At 37.6% G+C, this 24,251-nt stretch overlaps 1 protein-coding gene and 1 non-coding gene across 5 annotated transcripts in view; both read left to right on the top strand.

The window, feature by feature from the left end:
* Window positions 1-767: 767 nt before the first annotated feature.
* Window positions 768-24,251, top strand: part of NT5C1B (5'-nucleotidase, cytosolic IB) — a 28,858-nt gene continuing 5,374 nt past the window's right edge. The window contains exons 1-9 of one of the 4 annotated variants that reach the window (XM_008981100.5): window positions 768-890; window positions 3,033-3,122; window positions 3,455-3,634; window positions 4,541-4,678; window positions 5,968-6,426; window positions 6,707-6,874; window positions 7,981-8,110; window positions 13,970-14,092; window positions 14,485-14,669. In XM_008981100.5, the coding sequence (XP_008979348.4) occupies window positions 858-890; window positions 3,033-3,122; window positions 3,455-3,634; window positions 4,541-4,678; window positions 5,968-6,426; window positions 6,707-6,874; window positions 7,981-8,110; window positions 13,970-14,092; window positions 14,485-14,669 (1,506 nt within the window). In that variant the 5' untranslated portion in view covers window positions 768-857. Of the gene's footprint in view, window positions 891-3,032; window positions 3,123-3,454; window positions 3,635-4,540; window positions 4,679-5,308; window positions 5,608-5,967; window positions 6,427-6,706; window positions 6,875-7,980; window positions 8,111-13,969; window positions 14,093-14,484; window positions 14,670-24,251 lie in introns of those variants that run through there. The other 3 variants (XM_008981102.5, XM_035273146.3, XM_035273145.3) reach the window with 3 other exon arrangements.
* On the top strand, window positions 7,512-7,618 carry LOC118147545 (U6 spliceosomal RNA). Its single transcript, XR_004733997.1, has one exon. It is a non-coding gene; the product is annotated as a U6 spliceosomal RNA (small nuclear RNA).

Below are 24,251 nucleotides of genomic sequence, written 5' to 3' on the forward strand. Positions count from 1 at the left end.
TATTTGTAGCTGTATGTTTCCTGTTACTTGCCAAAATGAATCACAAACTCATTTATGGACCCAATCATGTACCCATGTTCATTCTCCCAGACTTTCCTCAGATCTGGAAACTATTTTTGACAGCTGAGATGTTGTTCTAGACATGGAGTTTAGACTTGAGTTTGAGTTTAGCTATAGTGTTTAAAGGGTTAAGTATGGGACAGTACAGGGTAAAGGATTAAGGATGGGGCAGCAGAGGTAAAATTCTACACTAAGTCTAGCCGTGGGGAAAGGGCTTTGACAGTGTCTTCCTCAACAAGTTTTGCCACTGAAAGAAACATGAAACACTAAAGCTAAACTGAAACTCAAGTCTAAACTCCATGTCTAGAACAATATCTCAGCTATCAAAAACAATCTCTAGATCTCAGGAAAGCCCTCCAAAGTCTGTCTGGCAGAATGAACCTGGATAAATGACTGGATCCACAAAAGACTTGGCCATTCATTTTGGCAGTACCAGGAAACATACAGCCACAAATGGGATTTATGTAATGAATGGCAGAGAAATGCCTAAAAAGATATAAAAAGAAGGAAGTGGTAATATTGATATTGCTACATATTGAACATTTGAACAATGTTTAGACATCAATTTCTGAAAACAAAGACAACGGTTATGAGCAGATATATTCAAAATAAAGAAACTTTTTCCTTTAAGGTTAATAACATGTTTACAGAGTCAGTTTGTTACTGTGGAATCACATATGATGTCATAAATTTGACATTCTAAATGCAAAGCTAGATGGAGCAAGGGAAGTGACAGGAAATGGAGCTGGGGAGACGAATATCTGCATAACAACAAAAGAATTTCAACAGTTAAAAAAATGAGTCAAACATCCCTCAAACAGAAAAAGAAGGTGAGTGAATTGAGTGTCTTAGAATCTTGCCTTGGGGCTGAGGAAATGTGGATATCAGTCCATTATTTGCCTCTGCAAAGGCTCTGCAACAATCAAGTAATTTCAGATAATGGCTTCATGTAGAGAAAAGAGAAAGAAGAGAATAAAGGCAATGGAGAAAGCAGAGAAAAGGGAAGAAGGAGAAATTTTAAAAAATGAAGACAGCAAAAAAAAAGATTAAAGCATGTAGTACATAAGGAATTCCAATAAGTCAGTATTCATTGAGCATGTGCTCATATGTCAGTAGCAAAAGGTAAAAACACTGGTTGTCTTTGAAGAATGCATGACCTAGTAGGAAAGAGAATAGAAAAAAGACAACTCATTGCTCAGTAAAAGTATGTACAAAAGACACAAGCAACACAGAACAATATTTAACTCTGGGAGTTTTCCCAAGGTCACACTGAGCTTTGAAGAACATGAAAGAGAAGAGGAGGCCACACGGAAATAAAGGTGGTGTGTGCAGGCAAATACAAGTTATTCGATATCAGTAGAATTTAGAGCTAAAGTGTAGAGTGAAGGGCGTGCAAGTAGGAGGTACACAGGAATACATCATGAGGCTCCTGGTTAAACCAAGTGAAGAAAGTGTTTATCCAGGAATGAAGCATTATTGTATTTACATCTTATAAATATTACTCTAAATAAATATGGTGGACAGATCTAGACGTGGAGAGAAGATTTAAGGCCATGAAACCTGTTCAGAAGGCTGTAGTCACAGGATGGTCAGAGGCCTGGAACAAGGCAATGATAATAGAGATAGGAAAAGGGAACGGGATTTAAAATATCATTTGGAATTAGAAGTGAGAGGATATTATGGTGACTACTACATATGTGTATAAGGGGGGTGAGGGTTGATGAAAAGATTTGAAATTAGTTCAGGAGCCATACAGCTATGCCATTCTCTGCAGTTAAATTCTCATGCAACTAATACTGATGAGATTTTTCCTAGGCGCAAGACACAGAGCATAAATGGATCAGTATAGACTGCTTTGTGGGATCTTGGTCTAACGTAGAGGTTGTGCTCATTAAACAGATAAATAACACTAATCTTGATCACACTGCAGCTACTTAGCATGAAACAGTCAAAATAATGTTCTAATAAGCACCTCTTCTAAATGAGAATGAAAATATAAATATTCGAGATTTCCATAAAGTGAGTTAGCTTCTTGCGCTCTTTTACATAGTTTTCCCTATCTGCTGTTAGTTTGGTGGTAAGAAATCTCTTTCCACTCTAGATATATGAGTAATTAGATGATAGGAACAGAAGGCCTGACTTTCAATAAATTTGTATGAGATTAAGGTCCCTATATTTAGAAATCACACTAATATCGGTGCGGCTAGCCTCACAGAAAATTTGAGTTACAATGATGAAGAAATCAAGAAAATATTCAATTATAAATGGCAAGGAAAAATAAGGTCCATAAGTACCAATCTTCAGAATAATAGAGAAAAACGAAAAAACAGATTTATTCTATGTAAACAACTTCACATTTAAATCCAAGTCCTACTGAACCCTGAAAAATTCTCTCACAATATTTCCCACATTATCAATCTTTATACAATAAATGCTTTATATCTCAAATCTATGAACCAACAAATTTCTATTTAAAAATTGCTTGGCCAGACACAGTGTCTCACGCCTGTAATCCTAGCACTTTGGGAGGCCAGCCAAGGCAGGTGGACTGCCTGAGCACAGGAACTCTCAACCAACTTGGACAACATGGTGCAACCCCATCTCTACTAAAATACACTAAAATTAGCCAGGTGTGGTGGCGTGTGTCGATAGTCCCAGCTACTCAGGAGGGAGGCTAAGGCAGGAGAATTGCTTGAACCTGGGACACAGAAGTTGCAGTGAGCCGATATCACACTCCAGCCTGAACAACAGAATGAGACTGTCTCAAAAAAACATCGTTTATACAATACTTTTTAATAAAATATAGGTCATTTTTTACTCATGCTTGTTAGAAGAGGGGAAGCTAATGTCTAGAATTTATATGTTTTTATATTGGCAAAGAAATAAATTGTTTTATTTTTTTATTTCTAAAGCCAAGATTCTGAATGTTCTGAGATTAAAAATTAATAAATATTATTTGTTTCCATGTCAAGAATGAGCCTGGAATGAGGTCCTCAAAAGAAAGTCTAGAAGCAGGAAAAAGAAAGGAATCTGACAAAACGGGAGTTCGTCTTGGCAGTCAGGTGAGCTGATCTCTGTAGCGGAGGTGAGGAAATTAGAAGCAGAAAGCATAATGGAAAATGTTAGGGGGCAGGGAGCTCTGGGAGAGAAGACCAAGCTGTTGAGTATTGTATTAAGGTGTCCCTAATGTCCTCATGAGAAGGTTAAGGAACAACTAGAAGAGGTTGGGCCCTGCCTTCCCCTCCATCCATACCCACGTGTTCACTTAGAATGTGTGGAACCACAGCAGGCTCCTCTGCTCAGCCTATGCTGGGAGGAGACTGGTCTTTGTTCAAACCAGGGAGGGGAGGGCTGCCTGGCCATCACATTGACCATTTTCTGCACAATCTTTCAGATGAAGCGTGCAGTCAATCCGAATCACTCGCTGAGATGTTGCCCTTTCCGGGGTCACTCGTCGTGTAGACGCTGCCTTTGTGCAGCTGAGGGAACAGCCCTTGGCCCCTGCCGCACAATATGTATTTATATTCACATGTGCCTGTTGTGGGAGCAGGGCCAGCAGATCACCATGATGAGGGTGAGCAGAGATCACACTACTGATTCTGGAGGGGAACCTCAGGAAATCTGGGTGAGGGGAAGGATATGGCAAATAGAAACTCTTTTACTTGCTTTCCCCTGGTCTCCTTCATTCTTGTCTCTCCTGAAAGGAAAGCTTGAGGGCTCCATTCCCTTGAATCAGTTTCCTTAGAGTCCCCCCTGCAACCAGGGGGCACCAGCTGCCCTCACCTTTACAATCTGGTAAAAATGGTGGATATATTGTTTCAGCATTTGTTAGCAGGCTTATCCTCAAGGGAAGAAGTGAAGAAAAGGGAGGAACAATGATGACCATATTAAGTTCCATATAAGAGGAGTCAAAAGAAAAAATATATTACCCAGTTTGCATCTTGGTTTTGGATGCTCTTTCAAGAGGACCCCATGTAGATGCTCCAAACAGGAGGACTAGACCAGAATTAGAATAGTACACAAGAGCTCAGGTTAAGAGTCATTCGGCCGGGCGCAGTGGCTCACGCCTGTACTCCCAGCACTTTGGGAGGCCGAGGCGGGTGGATCACAAGGTCAAGAGAGCGAGATCATCTAGGTCAACATGGTGAAACCCCTTCTCAACTAAAAATGTAAAAAATTAGCTGGGCATGGTGGCGTGTGTCTGTAATCCCAGCTACTCGGGAGGCTGAGGCAGAAGAATTGCCTGAACCCAGGAGGTGGAGGTTGCGGTGAGCCAACATCGCGCCAGGCTGCACTCCAGCCTGGGTAATGAGGGAAACTCTGTCTCAAAAAAAAAAAAAAAAAAAAAAAGTCATTAAGGCCAGAGAGCTTCTCACTGGGTGCTGCTATTTTCAGCCTGACATGACTATTTTGCAGGCACATTCATGGAAGGAGTGGGTGGTGGGGTTTTACACCCGTAGGTTTCTTCTTTCCATCACAGGAATCACAAGAATTGTCACTGCCGAAGACAGACTCTCGAGGGTACGTTGTACGCAGTCAATGGTCTCAAAGATCCAGGAGCCCATCCACCAGGGCTCCATCAGTAGATGAGCCTAGAAGCAGGAACACCAGTGCTAAGGTAGAGATAAAGATGAACAGGAGGAGAAGATGATAGAATAATAGTAATGTGCCAGTCCCTGTTTGTGTGCTTTACATGTGTTAGCTAATTTAGCCCTCATGAGAACTCCCTTCCCCCAAAAAATCCCATTTTACCACAGAAAACTGAAGTACAGAGTAAACTTGTTTAAGGTTTCACATTAAAAAGTGGTAGAGACAGCATTAAAATCCAGGGGCTCTAGACCTAGAGGTGGTACACTTCTTCCATCCTTCCTTCCTTCAACAGTTATTGAATAACAATCAACAAATAGTTATTGATTCTCAGAAAAGGGAAGGAAATTGTCACCACAAGAGAAAAGTTAAAGAGTGTCAGATTGTGTGGAGGTTTGGGTCTTTAATTCGGCCTTATGATATAAGCAATTAAAAAGAAAAAGGTAGTTTTGAGATTAAGATGTTGGAAGCAGAGAGAATGAACCAGACACAGCCACTGGGAGAACATGCATTCCTACCCAATCCATCATCTCTATCAGATTTAACTCAATGATCTAAACAAAAACATCCTTTTTGTGTCGTATGTGAAACAATCTGAAATAACATATGGATGCCTAATAACTTCTTGCTCACCTTAGTAAAGGTTTTTTTTTTTCTCTAGAATGGTCCTTTCCTGTTTAGGAAGATGATTCTATGTAACTGTGCTCCACTGGCATGAGGAGCTCTGAAGGCCCTGGGGAGAGCTCCAGTCTCCAGCCAAGGGACCTTCCCAGCTCTCAGTGCATCATTCACATGGGGATTCGGGAGCGACACGCCCCGAGGTGCTATGTAGAGTGTTCTGGTAGGAATGTCTGGCCCACTTTGCTCATGGAGTTAACTGGAGGTTGCACACCAAGGCACTGGCCAAGCAAGATCCATTCGCAAGCCCTCTGTCCTACCTGCAGGCCTCTGACTGAGCAGGTACATTGCAAGCAGGGGACAGGACTTTGCAAACCATGTGTCAGCTGCCTGAGGGGGAGGAGAAGGACTGGGTCCTATCTACTCAAAACAAATAACAATGTATGAAGTGCTGATGGGGAAGCTAGGGGAGAATGAAAGCAGACAGTCTCTGTGTCTGTTTAACAGAAATATGAAACAGCTGAGGCCTAGAAATGCCCGGGTCACTTAAGCCCTACTTAAGGAGCTGAAATGAACCAGCATCCATCCGAGGTCTAGGAACGGAATAGGCAGAAGGGACAGATCCTTGATGGGAGCTGGGCAGAGCTGGCGAGAGGGACCCCGGGCAGGCCTCAATTTCAGACGCCCATTGTCTTGCTGCAGCTCCCCAGCAGCTCTGCGAGCTCCCGGACTCCATCCACCTCCCCAAGCCTGCAAGACTCCTCGCCGCCGCCGACCGGGCAGCCCTCATTCCAGCCACCCGCCTCGCCCCAGCCGCCTGCGTCGCCCCAGCCACCCCGGTCACTGGACTCGCGGCCTCCCACGTCCCAAGAGCCGGATCCTGGCTCCCGGTGCAACACCAGAATGCAAGAGAATCCGGAGGCCTGGGCGCAAGGCATGCGAGAAATCCGCCAGACCCGGGACTCGCAGCCGCGGGAATACCAGCGCCCGTCCAGCCAGCGCAGGGTGCCCTACCCCGCCTCTGACCAGCTGGACCGCGACTGTCTGTCTGAGCAGAAGCAGTGGGAGGATGAGGACGACTACGAGGCTGCCTACTGGGCATCCGTGAGGTCGTTCTATGAGAAGAAGCTGAGTTGCTCGAGCCCCCTGAGCCCCCGGCCGGTGAGCAGGCCTACAGCCTCTGGCACCTGGGGCGCCCTTCTTCGTAGCCCGCAAAAGAGCCTCTTCCAGCCGCCCTCCTCTCCACTGCGCAGGGAGGTCCTTTCCGGTCTCCCGCTTCTCCTCCCCAAACGTCTGGGAGTCCCAGCCTCGGCTATCTCCAGCATCCCACTTCTCCAAGAGGGGGCCCGCTGACCTATCCCCACCCTACTCTGGACGAGCCCCAGCCTGTCCCCTTCCTGTCTACATGACTGTGTCCTCCCGTTGGTGTCCTTCTCTGCAGCCCAAACCCAAGAACGCCATCACCATTGCCGTCTCATCCTGCGCGCTCTTCAACATGGTGGACGGCAGGAAAGTCTACGAGGAAGAGGGTCTGGAAAAGTACATAGAGTATCAGCTCACCAATGAGAATATCATCCTGACCCCGGGCCCTGCGTTCCGCTTTGTCAAGGTACTCTGAAAGCTGTCTTTGGCGCGCCAGACCCTCAATGGCAAGGGGAGGACCCAGGCCAACCCTTGGAAGTGCATCCAGTTTCCCCCTCATTCCTAGCCCTCCCTTGTCATTCTTGTCTCCTTCCAGCTGACCCAGGTCAGTTTATGATTTCTCATAGGCTTCCAGACTGTGGAGGAAGGGACTCCAGCCCACAGCCCTAGATTTGGGATGTTAGCCTTCTCTAAGTGAAGTCCTAATCATGAGACCAGTAACAGAAGCCTTTGCTCTCTCCCTCGAAGGAGTGCTAAGAAGCCATGAGTTTATAACCCTGAATAGGAGAAATAAAATGCCATATTACAGTGAGATGAAATTCACTTTGGTTGTTCTAGCCCCAAACGTAGCATATTAAGAAAATAAAGATGCTCTTGGCACTTAGGGGTGTGATTTTAATAGAGAAGGTAAGGTTCTCTAAACTTACACTGAAATATATAGCACTTACAACTTTGATCTTCTTAATACAAATATTACACAATATCATAACCATGCAAAAACAAATGACACCTCTACAAGTTGTTGGTAGGATTACTTAAGAGACATAGTAGAAGCATGGGCAGGAACCACAAACCTAGTCTAAAGATCCATGTTAATACACAAAGTGCTCTCTTTGACAGTATATATACTAAAACTGGAACAAAACAAAGACGATTTGCATGACCTCTGGGCAAGGAAGACATGCAAATTCCCGAAGCAGTCCATATTTTTCAAAATTAAAAAATAATCATTAGATGATTAGTAAAAGCAGATTTTAAAAATCAAACATAAAGCACAAAAGGGTTAGCTTGACCCTGCTCTCTACTTGTCCCCTAGAGATAATTCAAGTGAATCCAAGTTGTAAAAATTTTCAACAAACATTATTCATGTATGTGAACATTAGCTGAGTTCCTATGTATGAGAGGCTGATAATACAGAAATACATAGAATAACTCTGTCCTAAAAGAGGCAGAATCTCTCAATGAAGATTCTTCAGAGCCTGAATTTGACCCTGATGAGATGCTTCCTCTCTGGCCTCCCCAAACCCACCTTGCCTGCCCCTCTTTACACACATTCATGTTTGTAACCTGCAGGCACTACAGTATGTCAATGCTAGACTCCGTGATCTATATCCCGATGAACAGGACTTATTTGATATTGTACTGATGACTAATAACCATGCCCAAGTGGGAGTGCGGCTTATAAACAGCGTCAATCACTATGGTAAGTAAAATAAATACCATGTGGAAGACCAGCCCTCTGCTCTGAAAGAGAGAAGCCATGTTATTTTGCTAACTGTGGCTTAACCAAATGCAGTGTATTTGATACTGACACCCCCTTCTGCGGCAGGAATGTTTATTTGCCTATGTCAGAACAAGAGAGGCCATGTTCATTTTTAACTTCAGCACAGAGTTGGGCTCAAAGCTCTGGACTTAACTTGTCAAGTGTGAATTTCAAAGTCTTAATCCTAGGTCCTGCAATATATTTCTCTGTTTTATGTTTTTCACTTCTGAACTTGACTTCAAGGAGCCGTCAACCCAAAGGCTTTTACTGTGTGATCAAACTTCTTGCTCACCACAGATTCGTGTTAAAGGTTTAAAGGTTTTCACCTCTCCTTTCCACTCTTAAAATCTGATTGTCCCCGGCTGCTCTCTTTCCCCACACATAAAATCATTTACATGGAAAATCTGATTGACTCTAGTCTTTCCAGTGTTTCTATCAGTGTGCTGGGACTTTAAAAGAAAGTGCCAGCTTTTCCTATTATGGAACTACCTGAATTATTTGGGGCACAATTAGCCTATTTTCTAAATGGGTATGGGAAGTTAAAATAAAGTTTAAATGGGGCATATTTGCAAATAATCAAGATATAAGTTATGAGTTTTACTTTATGTTATTCTAACTATAAGGCTGAAATCATTGAAACACATTTTAAAAATGTTTGCCTTTTAAAAGTGCAGTCTTCATAGGGTTATGAGTTAAAAAGAGAACATAAATAAAAATTTAACATAGATGACTGGAATATAGGAATCACCTAGTAAACAACAGCTAGTATTTAGCAACACATAGTCTTAATTGATTTAGTAGGTGACTGAGGTCTGTCTATCCCTCACCATGCTGACCTATCAAGGCTGGAAGCATAAGAAATCATAGTTATTTACCTGTTAATTCTGTTGATGAACTGATTGTTTACAACCTCCTCGTGGAGCCTTGTTCATGGAATAAAAATCTTTTGGCTCAGAAGAGTTAGTTATTTCCTTCTCTGGGTACAGAAAGCAATTCATATCTCTGTCTCCTGGGGTCTTTATTATAAAAAATGTTTTACATGCCTGGCTCTTCAGTGAACTGTGATCTCCTTAAGAAAAGGGATGATGCTTTAATCATTTCTGGAGTCTTGGTGTCACCAAATAATTTCTGGATCATGAGATGCATATGACTTAAGGATTTGTAGAGTAGACTTTTGGGCCACATATGCCCAATGTTGGCATAAGTGAAAAAGTGAGAGCATTTTCTAATAACAAAGCATTTTTCCACCAAGACAGTTAATGGACCTGACCTACTCTCTTGGTCCATACAGATGATAAACAACTAACAAGACACAGTATTCCACTTTACATCATGTACAGCTACCCAGTTTATCATATATCTTAAAAAAAAAACCTTTGAATTGGTACATATTTTATTATATGCATAATCCTATAATTTATATAACTACTGTCACATTGTTGAACATGTTTTGCTTTTACAAATAACCCTAAACTGAGACCTTTCTATAGAAATCTTTATCAGAATTTCAGAATATTCCTTTTAAAAAAAAATAAGGAATCTTAGGTCAAAGGTACAGACCTGTTAAAAAGCTCTTGATACATATTGCATGTCATCAAATCATTTTCTAGACAGCTTGTCCCAATGTATACTTTCACATTGGTGAAAGATGAGGGTGCCTATTTTACAACCCTCTCACAAACACCCAGTGTGTTTTTGTAATTGTTACTGATTTGTAAAAGCATTTGTTATACTAATGTTTAATGATAATAATTCATTGTTTTATGGCTAAATTGTATGTCACGGGGATTTGATGTGCAGATTTCTTCATCACTGAGGTAATAACCATATTACCAATAGGTAGTTTTTCAGTCCTCATCCTCCTCCCACCATCCACCCTCAAGTAGGCCCTGATATCTATTGCTCCCTTCTTTGTGTCCATGTGTATTCAGTGTTTAGCTCCCATTTATAAATGAGAACATGTGGTTTTCTGTTCCTGCATTAATTCACATAAGATAATGGCCTCCAGCTCCATCAATGTTGCTGCAAAAAAATATCCCATTCTTTTTATGGTTGTATAGTGTCCCATAGTATATATGTACTACATTTTGTTTATCCAGTCCATCATCAATGGGCATTTAGGTTGATTACATGTCTTTGCCATTGTGAATTGTCCTGCAATGAACATATGTGTGCATATATTCTTATGGTAGAACAATTTGTATTCCTTTGGGTATACAATCCCATTGGAACTACCAATTCCAATGAGATTGGTAGTTCTGCTGAAAATTCTTTGAGAAATCTGCAAACTGCTTTCCACAGCAGCTGAACTATTTTACACCCTCAACAGCAGCATATCAGTATTCCTTTTTAACCATAACCTCACCAGCATCTGTTATTTTTTTACTTTTTAGTAATAGCCATTATGACAGGTATGGGATGATAATCTCTTTATGGTTTTGATTTGATTTTCTCTAATGATTAGTTATGTTGACCATTTTTTCATATGCTTGTTAGCTGCATGTGTGTCTTCTTTTGAGAAGTGTCTATTCATGTCCTTTGCCCATTTTTTAATGACGTTGTTTGTTTCTGCTTGTTAATCTGGTTAAATACCTCACAAATTCTGGATATTACACCTTTGTTAAATGCATAGTTTGCAAATATCTTCTTCCATTCTATAGGCTGTCTATTTACTCGGTTGATAGTTTCTTTTGCTATGCAGAAGCTCTATAGTTTTAATTAGGTCCCATGTGTCAATTTTTTCTTGTTGTTGCAATTGCTTTTGGTGTTTTCATCATGAAATCTTCCCCAGAGCCTGTCCAGAATGGTGTTTCCTAGGTTTTCCTCTAGGGCTTGGGTTTTGGGTTTCACATTTAAGTCTTTAATCCATCTTGAGTTAATTTTTGTAACTCGTAAAAGGAAGGGGGTCCCATTTCAATATTCTGCATATAGTTAGCCAGTTATCCCAGCCCCATTTATTGACTACAAAGTCCTTTCCCCATTGCATGTTTTTCTTGACTTTGTTGAAGATCAGATGGTTGTAGGTGTGTGGTTTTATTTATGGCTTTTCTAACCTGTTCCATTGGTCTATGTGTCTGTTTTTGTAATGGTACCATGCTGTTTTAGTATCTTTATAGTATAGTTTCAGGTTGGGTAATGTAATGCCTCCTGCTTTGTTCTTTTTGCTAAGGTTTGCTTTGGCTATTTGAGCTCCTTTTTGATTCCATGTGAATTTCCATGGAGTTTTTTCTAATTCTGTGAAAAATGTCATTGGTAGTTGGATAGGAATAGCATTGAATCTGTAAATTGCTTTGGGCAGTATGGCCATTTTAACAATATTGTTTCTTCCTATTCATGATCATGGGATGTTTCTCCATTTGTATGTATTGTCTTTGATTTCTTTCAGCAGTGTTTTTAATCCTTGTAAAGACTTTTCAAATCCATGAATAGCTGTATTTCTAAGTATTTGATTTTTGAGTGTGGTGATTGCTAACAAGATTGTATTCATGATTTGATGTTTAGCTTCAACAATGTTGGTATACAGAAATGCTACAGATTTTGTACATTAATTTTGTACCCTGAAACTTCTCAAGTTATTTATGGGATCTAGGAACTTTGCGGGATAAAGCATGGCATTTTATAGGTGAAAAATCATATCATCTGCCAAAAGAGACAGTTTTATTTTCTCTCTATTTGAATGCCTTTTTTCATTCTCTTGCCTGATTGCTCTGACTAGGACTTAAAGTAGTATGTTAAATACAAATGGTCAGAGTGGGCATCCTTGTCTCATTCCAGTTCTTCTAGTTTTTGCCCATTCAGTATGATGTTGGCTCTGGGTTTGTCATAGATAGTTCATATTTTGAAGCATGTTCCTTCAATGCTGAGTTTTTTGGGGGTTGGGGTTTAACATAAAAGGATGATGAATTTTATCAACAGCCTTTTTTGCATCTATTGAGATTATTATGTAGTTTTTATTTTTAGTTCTGTTTATTTGATGAATCATATTTATTGATTTCTGTATGCTGAAGCAACTATGCATCCTAGGAATAAAGCCTACTTTATCATGGTAGATTAGGTTTTTGATGTGCTGCTGGATAGTATTTTGTTGAGGATTCTTGCATCTGTGTTCATTAGGGATATTGGTCTGCAGTTTTCTTTTTACTTTGTGTCTGCCAGGTTTTGGTATCAGAGTTATGTTGACCTCATAAAATGACTTAGGGAGAAGTTGCTCCTCCATAATTTTTTATACTAATTTCAGGAGGATTCAAACCAGTTATTCTAATACATCTGGTAGAATTTGGCTAAGGACCCATCTGGTCCAGGGCTGTTGATAGGCTTTTTATTACTGATTCAATTTAGAAATGTGTTATTGGTCAGTTTAGAGTTTCAGTTTCTTCCTGGTTCAATCTTGGGAGATTGTATGTTTCCAGGGATTTATCTGTTTCTTCTAGGTTTTCTAGTTCTATGCATAGAGGTTTTTTTAACAATCTGTGAGGGGTTTTTGTTTTGTTTTACTATTTCTGTGGGGTTGATAGTAATATCCCTGGTATCATTTCTGATTGTGTTTATTTGGATATTCTCTTTTTTTCTTTATTAGTCTAACTAGCAGTCTATCAATCTTACTAATTCTTTCAAATAACAAACTTTTGGTTTTCTTGATCTTTTGTATATTTTTTCGCATCTCAATTTCATTCAGTTCAGCTCTGATTGTGGTTACTTTTTTTCTTCTGTTAGGTCTAGGGTTAGTTTTTTCCTTTTTTTTTTTTTCCTAGTTCCTCTAGGTGTCATGTTATGTTGTTAATCTATGATCCTTCTATCTTTTGATGAGGGTGTTTAGTGCTATAAACTTTCCTCTTAACAGTGCTTTAGCTATGTCTCAGAGATTCTGTTATGTTTTATCTTTAATCTCATTAGCTTCAAATAATTTCTTGATTTCTGCCTTAATTTCATTGTTTACCCAAAAGTCATTCAGGAGCAGGTTGTTTACTTTCCATGTAATTGTATGGTTTTGAGATAGATCCATATCTTAATAGGCCTTTTCAGTAAGTGAGGAGGCTGTAGTTCAAGAAGAAGCACCCTGTTCTAGTCTAGACAATAGTCAGACACTTGGGCTCAAGTCTGCTCTATGCATCTAAATCAGTGTGTTAGATAAGTCTTTATATCTAACTTCTGTTTCCTGTAATGAAAACAATAATATCTTCAGTATGTTTGTGAGAATAAAATGGCATGATCTATGTGAATATATTATGCTTATAAACTATAATGTACCTAACGCAACCACTATTATATAAAATTGTTGGCCAGGTGCGATGGCTCACGCCCGTAATCCCAGCACGCTGGGAGGCTGAGGTGGGTGGATCACAAGGTCAGAAGCTGGAGACCAGCCTGGCCAATATGGTGAAACCCCATCTCTACTAAATATTAGCCAGGCATGTTGGCAAGCACCAGTAGTCCCAGCTACTCAGGAGGCTGAGGCAGAAGAATCACTTGAACCCAGGAGGCAGAGGTTGCAGTGAGTTGAGGTTATGCCACTGTACTCCAGCCTGGGCGACAGAGTGAGATTCTGTCTCAAAAAACAAACAAACAAACAAATAACAACAAAAATAAATAAATAAAATGAAATTGTTAAGGAATTGCAAATATTGGTGCTATAAAAAAATTTTAAAAGTTTATTTCTAAGGTAACTTTCCTTTAGGTTCAAAAATAAAGCCAGTTGAATTTACAAATAAACTCAATTATTTCTAAGGTAACTTTTACTTCGATTTATAGCATTTTGTCTTTAATCTCTGTCATAACAAAGTCTTTCTTGCCTGATAATAGGCTTACTGATTGACCGCTTCTGTCTGACCGGTGGAAAAAACCCCATTGGCTATTTGAAGGCATATCTTACCAACTTGTATGTTTCTACAGATTCTGAAAAAGTGCAAGAGGCAATACAAGAAGGTAGTAGTCTGATTTGATTCCTCTAGTTAATAAAGAGGTTTACACTAATGATTACTTACATTAAATTTCACATGATTATGAGGCTTATGTTCTTGTTGGATATTCTGCTGAAGTTTTTCCACATGGCAACACTTAAGTCTTTTAGAGCTTTGACTTTGCTGGAAATGGACATCCTTAGTAATTGTCCTACAATCCATTTTACATGCTCCCATCCCTATAGAAACAGAGACAGTGTACAGACAACTGTTTTGAGATCTGTGGTTTGAAGAGGAGTTGAGCCATCAGGTAATAGCTAGAGAGAAAACATAAGGTCTGGGAGAATTTTTTTTAATGGTAGAAACTATAACTCATGGACCTGAGAAGAGTATTAATCAGTCTCCATGATCTATCAGGTATTGCCTCTGCAACAATGTTTGATGGAGCCAAAGACATGGCTTACTGTGACACCCAGCTCCGTGTGGCCTTCGATGGGGATGCTGTCCTCTTCTCTGATGAGTCTGAACATTTTACCAAAGAGCATGGGATGGACAAATTCTTCCAGTATGATACATTATGTGAAAGTAAGCCTCTTGCTCAGGTAGGTTCAGTGAGTGCTAATTAATTTTTATGTCCTTATTTATTTTCTAGTATATAAATAACAATATTGGTCCATTCTGATGAATGTTTAAGTTATTTTAGGCAGGTCATTCCTTCTCACTGTCTTATCTTTGGAGCTTTCTCTCTTTCATGAATTGCTCAATTTAAAGCATTCACTGCTGACACTTTACTTTTAATTTTAACATTAATTTTTTTTTTTTTTGAGACAGAGTTTAGCTCTTGTTACCCAGGCTGGAGTGCAATGGCGCGATCTTGGCTCACCGCAACCTCCGCCTCCTGGGTTCAGGCAATTCTCCTGCCTCAGCCTCCTGAGTAGCTGGGATTACAGGCACGCACCACCATGCCCAGCTAATTTTTTGTATCTTTAGTAGAGATGGGGTTTCACCATGTTGACCAGGATGGTCTCGATATCTTGACCTCATGATCCACCCGCCTCGGCCTCCCAAAGTGCTGGGATTATAGGCTTGAGCCACCGAGCCCGGCCATAACATTATTTTATCTATCTTATTGGAAATGTTTGTATGATCTTCCCATCATACTAAGTCTACCCCCTCCAAATTGGGAGTAACAGGAAATACTGCTTATCAATAAGCCATTTCTACGTAATAAATTCTCAGAATAGTAGGGTCATTTCCAATAGGTTAGAGTAAGCATTTATTGAATCTCTGTACTTGACTTTAAACTCAAGAAAGCCATCACTTAATTGAGAAAATATGCACAACTAAGAACCTGAATTAAATAATGATCCTCAAACAAGTGCAAATTATGAAGGTGTAATCAAACTTAAACTAAATATTTAGATTTTTTTGGATTAGTGCTGTTGAGTACCTTTCAATTCATCCATGAACTGAAGTGTTAAAATCAAGGTCGAAAATAAACAGAACTTACACCTTTTGAACAAAAGCAAATCTGAAACATCAAAATATTATTTAATCTGAATCTAAACTGATAGGTCTTTCAATTTTATTCTATCAATTTTCCTAAGAAATTTAATTGTCCTTTTTTTTTTCAGTTCTTCCTGAACTTAAGTTAAACCTAAATATTGTTATTTTTTAAAAATTTATAAAAGTATGAATCAACTAATTGAAAGTTGAAAAGTTTTTCTACTTTGTCACCTCTCATTAAAGCAAGCAATATTTAAACTGTGTGTGTATGTGTGTGTGTGTGTGTGTGTATGTGTAACTTCATATTCTTTCTAAATAGCTCCTTTGGAAATGTTGACCTAGTGTTATAAATTAGTTCAGTATTAACAAAGCTTACTATTGAGAGGAAAATTGTTATATTTTGTATCAATCTACTCTGCTGAAATTCAGAGCCATTAACCATTATTGAAATGTAGAAATCCCTAATAAAAAGAACAATTAAACAAAAAATACTTCAAAGAAAACATTACTTCCAGACAAATGTTAAAGTAGTATTTTCTCATCTGAAGTAAATAATCTAATTTCTTTTAGATTTAACATTTTTCAGTTCTTTTTTCATGTTGTACCTTGTTCTTTTTTTCAGCTTGAGTTATACTTAATTTTAAAAGTTGCACATATTTAATGTATACATTTTGATGAATTTGGACACATATGTATATACACTCATATTGTCACTACAAATAAGATAATAAACATATCCACCAGTCCCAAAACTTACTTTTCCCCTTATTTTGTGTTAAGAATACTTAGCATGAGATCCACCCACTTAACAAGTTTTTAAATGTACAATACCATATTGTTAACTATAGCACTGCATTGTACAGCATATCTCTATAATTGAATTCATCTTAGCAAATCTTCCAGGTCTCATCCATTTTGTTACAAATGGTAGTATTTCCTTCTTTTTAAAGGCTAATTAATAATATGTTCTATCTTATACCACATTTTCTTTATTCATTCCTCTTCTGACATTTGGGTTATTTCCAAATCTTGGCCACTGTGAATAATGCTACAGTAAACATTGGCATTTACATAGCTCTTTGAGATCCTGCTTTCACTTCTTTTGGATATATACTGAACAGTGAAATTACTGAATCAATTGGTTCTATTTTTAGTTTTTTGAAAAACTTCCATTCTGTTTTCCATAGAGGCTACACCATTTTACATTTCTGTCCACAGTGTATAAGGGTTCCAAATTCTCTACATTCTCCCCAACATTTGGTATCTTTGTTTTGTTTTGTCTTCTATAATAACCATCCTGACTGGCAAAGCTGATATTTGATTTTGATTTTGATTTGGATTTCTCTGATGATTAATGTGTTGAGAGCCTTTTCATATTCTCATTGACATTTGTATGTGTTCTTTAGAAAATCGTCTATTCAAGTCCTTTGCCCATTTTTAATCAGTTTAATTGGTTTTTATTTTGCTGTTGAGTTATAAGAATTCCTTATATATTTTGGAAATTAACCCTTTAACAGATGTAGAGTTTGCAAGTATCTTCTCCCATTCCATAGGTTGCCTTTTCACTCTGTTGTTTCCTTTGCTTTGCAGGAACTTTCTAGTTTATGTAGTCTCACTTATTTTTGCTCCTTAAATTGCCTTTTTCTCCCATTAAACAATTAAAATTGTGAATCCCAATCCTAGTTATTGCAGGAATACCCAACAAATTTCTTTTATCATGCAGTCCTTCTGCCAGTTTAAAAAACATGACATTTTTCATGTAAAAAGTGATTTTTCCATAAAGGCCAGAAGGACTTGCCAGGTGGATTCCATTGATGAGAAAGAATCTAAGAGGTACAACTCCTACTGAGGATATTCAAGTATGTTTCTAGTGGGGTGGTGGTTTGGTCATGACAATATCTTAGTTTTGTCAAATGTAAGAGGTCTGAAAGTCACCAGCAAATGGGACAGCTGGAGAGGATTAATTTAACAACTCTGAATGTAGTTTATGAGCCTCCAATCTCCAGTGTAGTACAGTGACAAGTAACTGGTATCTCCTGATTTGATCCCTATTTCTTGTCTCATCATTCTGGAATAATGGTCTCAGTGCGTGTGTGTGTGTGTGTGTAATACATGTGGGTATCTGAATCAGAATTTTTGAGGTATATCTATATATAGTAAATGTATCATTTTTAGTGTATACTTTTAAGTTTTCACAAATATATATAATTGTTAAATAACCACTAACATTAAAATACATACTCAACAATTTCAGTAAATCACTAAATTCCACCAGGCGCAGTGGCTCATGCCTAATCCTTTCACTTTGGGAGGCCAAGGCATCTGAGGTCAGGAGTTTGAGACTAGCCTGACCAATGTGGAGAAATCCCATTTCTACTAAAAATACAAAAAATTAGCTGGGTGTGGTAGTACATGCCTATAATCCCAGCTACTAGGGAGGCTGAGGTAGAAGAATTGCTTGAACCCATGAGGTAGAAGTTGCTGTGAGCAAAACTCACTCTCAAAAAAAAAATCACTAAATTTCCTCATGCCCCTTTGTAGCCATCTTAGTAACCTATCTCCAGAACCCCTCAACCACTACTAATCTTCTTTCTTTCTCCATAGCTTTGTCTTTTTCAGGTGTCACATAAATGGAATCATGTACAGGATGGAATGTGACTTCTTTTATTTATTGTAGCATAATGCATGTAATTGCACGTATCAGTAGTTCGCTCCTTTTTATTGCTGAGTAGTATCCTCTTCTGTGGATGTACCATGTTTTCTTTATTCATTTACCTTTTCAAGGGATAGGTCATTTCTAGTCTTTGACATTTATAAATAAAGCTACTTTTAAACATTTGAATACAAATTTCTGTGTAAATGTAAGATTTCATTTCATTTTTAAATACCTAGAAGTGGGATTTGCTAGGTCATGTGATAAGCAGTATATGTTTTATGAGATACAGTCAAATTGTTTTCCCAAATGACTATAACATTTTGCATTCCTAAAAGCAATGTATGATTTTGTTGCTTTGCATTGTTGCTGGCATTTGGTAACATTGAGTAGTTTTATTTTTTATTTAACCAATTTTAGTGTTTATTAAAACAAATTATCTCATTGTAGTTTTAGCTTGCATTTCTTTAATGACAAACGATACCGAGCATCTTATCAGGTGCTTCTTCCGTCAAATATCTTCTCTGTTGAAGTACCAGTTCAAATCTTTTGCTGGTTTTTATTGGGTTCTTGGTTTGTTATCATCAACTTTTGAGAGTTCTTCATATGTATTGGATACTCATCCTTTATCAGATATGCATTTTACAAATATTTTCTCTCAGCCTGTGCTTGTCTTTTCATTCTTCTAACATCTTTCAGTGCCTTTCAGTGAGCAGAAACATAATTTTGATGGAGTCAGATTTATCAACTTTTTCTTAGAAATTGTGTTTTTAATGTCATATATAAGAAATCTTCTCCTAACCCAAGGCCACAAAGATTACCTCCTAAATTTTTATACATAAATTTATGGTTTTAGGTTTTTTACTAAGGGTTATGATCTATTTTGACAATATCATATTTGTGCAAAGTATCAGTTGGGGTTCACTTTTCCTGCTTATCCTAATTTCCTGGATGTCCTAATTGTTCCAGCACTATTTGTTGAAAAGGGTGACTTTCTGTCTTGTTCCTTTAATATAGATATTCATCCTTTTATTAATATTATACCATCTTGATTGTTCTGGTTTTATATTATTTCTTAAGACCAAACTTCAACTTTATTAAAATTAGTGTGTGTGTGTGTGTGTGTGTGTATGTACACACACACACACATAGACACACATATAAAGAAGTTTGTCTATTTCTGGGGGAAAAATTGCTAGAATTTTTATTTTTATTTTATTTAGCTAGATCTTGGGATAATAGATATCTTAACAATATTGAGTCTTTCTCTCCATGGACATGGTATTTCTCCTCTCCTCATTTATTTAGATCATTTGAATATTTTTCAGCACACAGATATTGTATTTTTATTTATACCTATGCATTTTATAATACTTTGGTGCTATCGTAAATGGTATTTTTTAAATCCTTACTGTACAATTATTTGTTTCTTGCTAATATGTGGAAACACAATTGGTTTTTGTTTTCAGCAACCTAATGAGTAACAATTTTATAGATTGAGATTTTCTAAGTGGATAATAATGTTGACTGTTACTAAAGGCAGTTTTATTTCTGTGTTTCCATGCTGGATGTATGTTATTTATCTTTCTTGTCTTGTCACCTTGCTAGTACATCCAGTACGATGTTCAGAACAGTGGACACCCTTGCCATGTTCCCTGATCTTAGGGAGACATCAGTCTTTCACTCTTAACTTATCTATAGGTCTTTTCTAGATGCCTTTCGTCAGGTTGCAGGAGTTACCTTCTTTCTAGTTTTTTGAGAGATTTTATAATAAATGAAGGCTGAATTTTGACTAATGCTTGATTTGCATCTATTGAGAAAAATCGTGGTTTCTCCTTTAGTCTGTTGATGTGTATATTACATTCGTGGATTTGTAAAAGCTGAGACAGTTTTGCATTGCTGGCATTAATTCAAGTTGGTCATGTGCTATTATCCTTTTCATATATCGCTGGATCCAATTTGTCAATATTTTGTATTATTTATTCATTTATGTCTTCATGCTCATGCTCTATAGTTTTCTTTTCTTGTAGATCTTAATCTAACTTTAGTAACAGGATAGTACTAACCTCATAAAATGTGATACAAATTATTTAAAATGTTTGGTAGAATTCTTCAGAGAAAGCATTTGGGCCTGTACTGTTTTCCGTGTTGGAAGGGTTTTAACTACTAATTCAATTATTTTGATAGCTATAAAACTACTATTTAAATTTTCTTTTTCTTCCTTTTCTCATTCTTTTCTTCTATTTATGAGCTTATGTTTTTTAAGGAATTTGTTCATCTAAATCACTAAATTTATTGACACAAATTTTTAGAGTGTTTTATTATTATGTTTTTATTTTTGTAGGATCCTTAGTGATGTGTCCCCACTTTTATTTCTGATACTAGTAATTTGTGTCTTTTCTTTTTTGTTGTTGTTTTTCTTGGTCAGTTTGGCCAGAGGCTAATCAATTTTCCTAAGCCAGCTGTTCCTAAGTTTTTAAATATGGAAGCTGAGATTGTTAATCTGAAACCCCTCTTCTTTTCTAATATGAGCACTTAATGCTATAAATTTTCCTCTAAACACTGCTGTAGTTGCAGCCTACAAATTTGGATAGGTGATGTTATTTTTTTTTAATTTAATTCAAAACATCTTTTTAAAATTTTTCTGTGATTTCCTCTTTGACCCATGGGTCATTTGGAAGTAGGTTATTTAATTGTCATCTACTTGGAGTTTATTCAGATATCTTTCTATTGTTGAAACAAAGCTTAACCTACTTCTAAACGAGGAAATCTTTTACCCATGGGTCATTATGGTTAGAAAACATATTTCGTATCTCAATTATTTAAATTTTTTATGGTATGTTTTATGCCCAGAATATGGTCTATCTTGATGAATAGGTCATGTATATTTGAATAGAATATTCTGCTGTCATTAGTTGAGTATTTCATAAATGTCAATTAGGTTATAAAATGAATTCAGGTAATTTTGCTTGGGTTTTTAATATTATCAGTGATTTTCTGTCTACTTTTTAAAATTTACTATTGAGAAAGCAGTGTTAAAGTCTCCAAATATATTTGAGAATTTATTTATCCTTTCAACTTTATCAGTTTTGTATCACGTAGTTTGAATCTGTTTTTAGGAGCCCACATATTAGGATTATTATATCATATTAATCTTAATTCAGTAATACCTTTTCATTATGTAATATTCATCTGTCTGATACTCATATAATCACTCCAGCTTTTCTGTGGACTAATGTTTGTATGATATGATTTTTCTATACTTTTAACCTATCTATGTCTTTATATTTAAATTGCATTTATATTTTTCTTATAAGAGTTGGTGCTGCTATTTTATACAATCTGGTAATCTCTGTGTTTTAATTGCTATTTTTAGGACATTTAAATTTAATGTGATCATTGCTTTGGTTGGATTAAAATCTATTATCTCCTATGTTTTTCCTATGTGTTCCAACTGTTCTTTGTTCCCTTTTTCTCTTTTTTCCCCTACTTACTTATAGATTTATTGTGTCTTTTTAAATTCCATATTATCTCCTCTATTGGCTTATGACTTTTAAAATTTATTAGTTACTCTACTATTTACAATATACAACTTTAAGTAATCACAATCTATTGTCAAACAATGTTATACATTACCACATCATATATACAGTAAGAACCTTGCAACAATGAGCTACCATGCTCTACCTCTCATGTTTTGTGCTACTGTTGTCATACCTTTTTATTTTATTTATGCAATAAACTCCCTATGCTTTGCTACTGTGAGCCCCAAATCTGAGACAGGTCTCAGTTAATTTAGAAATTTTACTTTGCCAAGGTTGAAGATGCACACCCATGACATAGCTTCAGGAAGATCTGATGACATGTGCCCAAGGTGGTCAGAGCACAGTTTGGTTTTATCTTAGGGATACATGAGACATCAATCCACATACGTAATATAAACATTGGTTTGGTCTGGAAAGGCAGTACAGCTTGAAGCAAAGGTGGGAAGACTCCAAGTGGGTTTGAGTTTCTGATTAGCCTCTCCAAAGGAGGCAAACAGATATGCATTTGTCTCAGTGAGCACAGGGGTGACTTTGAATAGAATGGGAGGCAGGATGGCTGTAAGCTGTTCCAGGCTTGACTCTTCCCTTTAGCTTAGTGACTTGGGGGCTGCAAGATTTATTTTCCTTTCCCACTACTATTTCTGTTTTTCGTAATTAAACACCTCCTAGTAAATAAGGATGAGGCAAAAACACGTATTTTGTATTCATCTTCGTGTAATCATTTTCAGAGATCTTCCTTTCTTGGTGTAGATCAGGTTTCTCTCTGTTATATTCCTTCTGTCAGGAGACCTTTTGTTTTATTTAACATTTCATGTAGTACAAATCTACTGGTACTGAATACTCTGATTTTCTTTGCCTAAAAAGTCTTCATCTTATTTATTTTTAAAAACAATATTTTATTTTTACTGAATGTACTATTCTAAGGTTACTATGTTTTTCTTCTAGCACTTTAAAGATGTTCTTCCATTGTCTTCTCACTTGTATAGATTTTGATGACAAATGTCATGAATTTTATATCTTTGGTCCTTAGTATCTATTTTTCTCTGGCTGCCTTCATAATTGTCTATATTTCCTTTGGTTTGACTAGGACGGGTGTGTGTGTGTGTGTGTGTGTGTGTGTGTCCCACAGCATTTCAATGCTCTGCTCTTTTTTCCCCCACACCTTTTTTCTCTTTCTGTCTTTTCAGGTTGGGCAATTTCTACAGACCTGTCTTCAAGTTCACTCATTCTTTCTTCAGCTGTGTTGAGTCTACTGATATATCCATTAGGCATTCTTTATCTCTATATAGTAATTTTTATTACCATTTCCATTCAACTCTCTTATCATTTTAATCTCTTTGCCAAAATTACTAGTCTATTCATATATGGTATCCACTTTTAAAGTAGACATTTAAAGATATTACTCACAGTTATTTTCAATTCCCCCCGTTACATTTATGACACCTGGGTCATTACTAAGTCATTCTTTTAATTTCTCCTGAAAGTAGATTGTTCTTTTTATTTTGTTGTTTTATTGTGGGATTAGCAATTATTGTGATAGATTGAATGGACTGAACCAATCAAATCAGAAGTTAAACTTGTTTTAGGTTGTGTGGTTGCTATGATTATCTTCATGGCCCCACAGAATCCAAATTCCTCTGGTATCAACTCTATTCTTAGGGTGCAAAGTGGCTTGCCAGAAGGTTTTCCTCAAGATTTCTAGTCTACTTTCAGCCTTAGGCCTTCCCTGTGTGTCTGCTACAAAGAAGGTCTCCCCATTCTTACCAGCTATTTCTTCTATCTCCCTCAGGCTTAAGGATGAACATTCTCCTGGCTCTTGCCATGGCCCAGTGATAGGCAACATCTAATGGTTCCAGTCCTTGATAGTTTCTTATCCTCCCAAAGGTAGAATATTTTTTTCTGTCCCCTTTTCCTAGTAACAGTGGATCTTTACTCATAACCTGGAGGTTAACAGTGTTTGAAGCCCTTCTAGCAGTCTAGGGTCTTTGTTCCTAAGGTTATAAGCAACTAGGGGGAGTTTTAGTCTTTGCTCCCAGTGGCAACTGTTCCCCTCCTCTGTGCCTGTACCACCAAGGATGGCTTTCTTCTCTCACTCCACTGCCTGCAGTCTTTCTCATCAGCATCTAGTGAAGTCCATGAAGAAAAGCCTAAAAGAGTGTACCTCTGTGGCTGTGCAGGGCTTCTTTGTTCTCTCATTGGTCCACCCTAGTTCTTTGTCAATCTCTTTTTGAAATTACTTGAATTACTTGTGCTTGCTTGTATGATATCTGGTGTAACTTTCTACAACACTCTACCAAAGGTATCCAGTTCTTGCACTCCATGTCTTCTTGAAGATGCCTGTTTTCCCCTAGTTTTCATGCTAGTTGGTTACCCTGCAATTGCAGGTCTTTGATGGGCTCAGAAAAAGTTCTTTTTTTAGGTTGTCTGGAGTTTTCTTGTTATTGGGGTGGAAGTAACAGTCTTTCCCTAGTATTTGTTGT

The sequence above is a fragment of the Callithrix jacchus genome, chromosome 14, assembly GCF_049354715.1.
Source record: "Callithrix jacchus isolate 240 chromosome 14, calJac240_pri, whole genome shotgun sequence".
In the NCBI taxonomy this organism is placed as follows: Eukaryota; Metazoa; Chordata; class Mammalia; order Primates; family Cebidae; genus Callithrix; species Callithrix jacchus.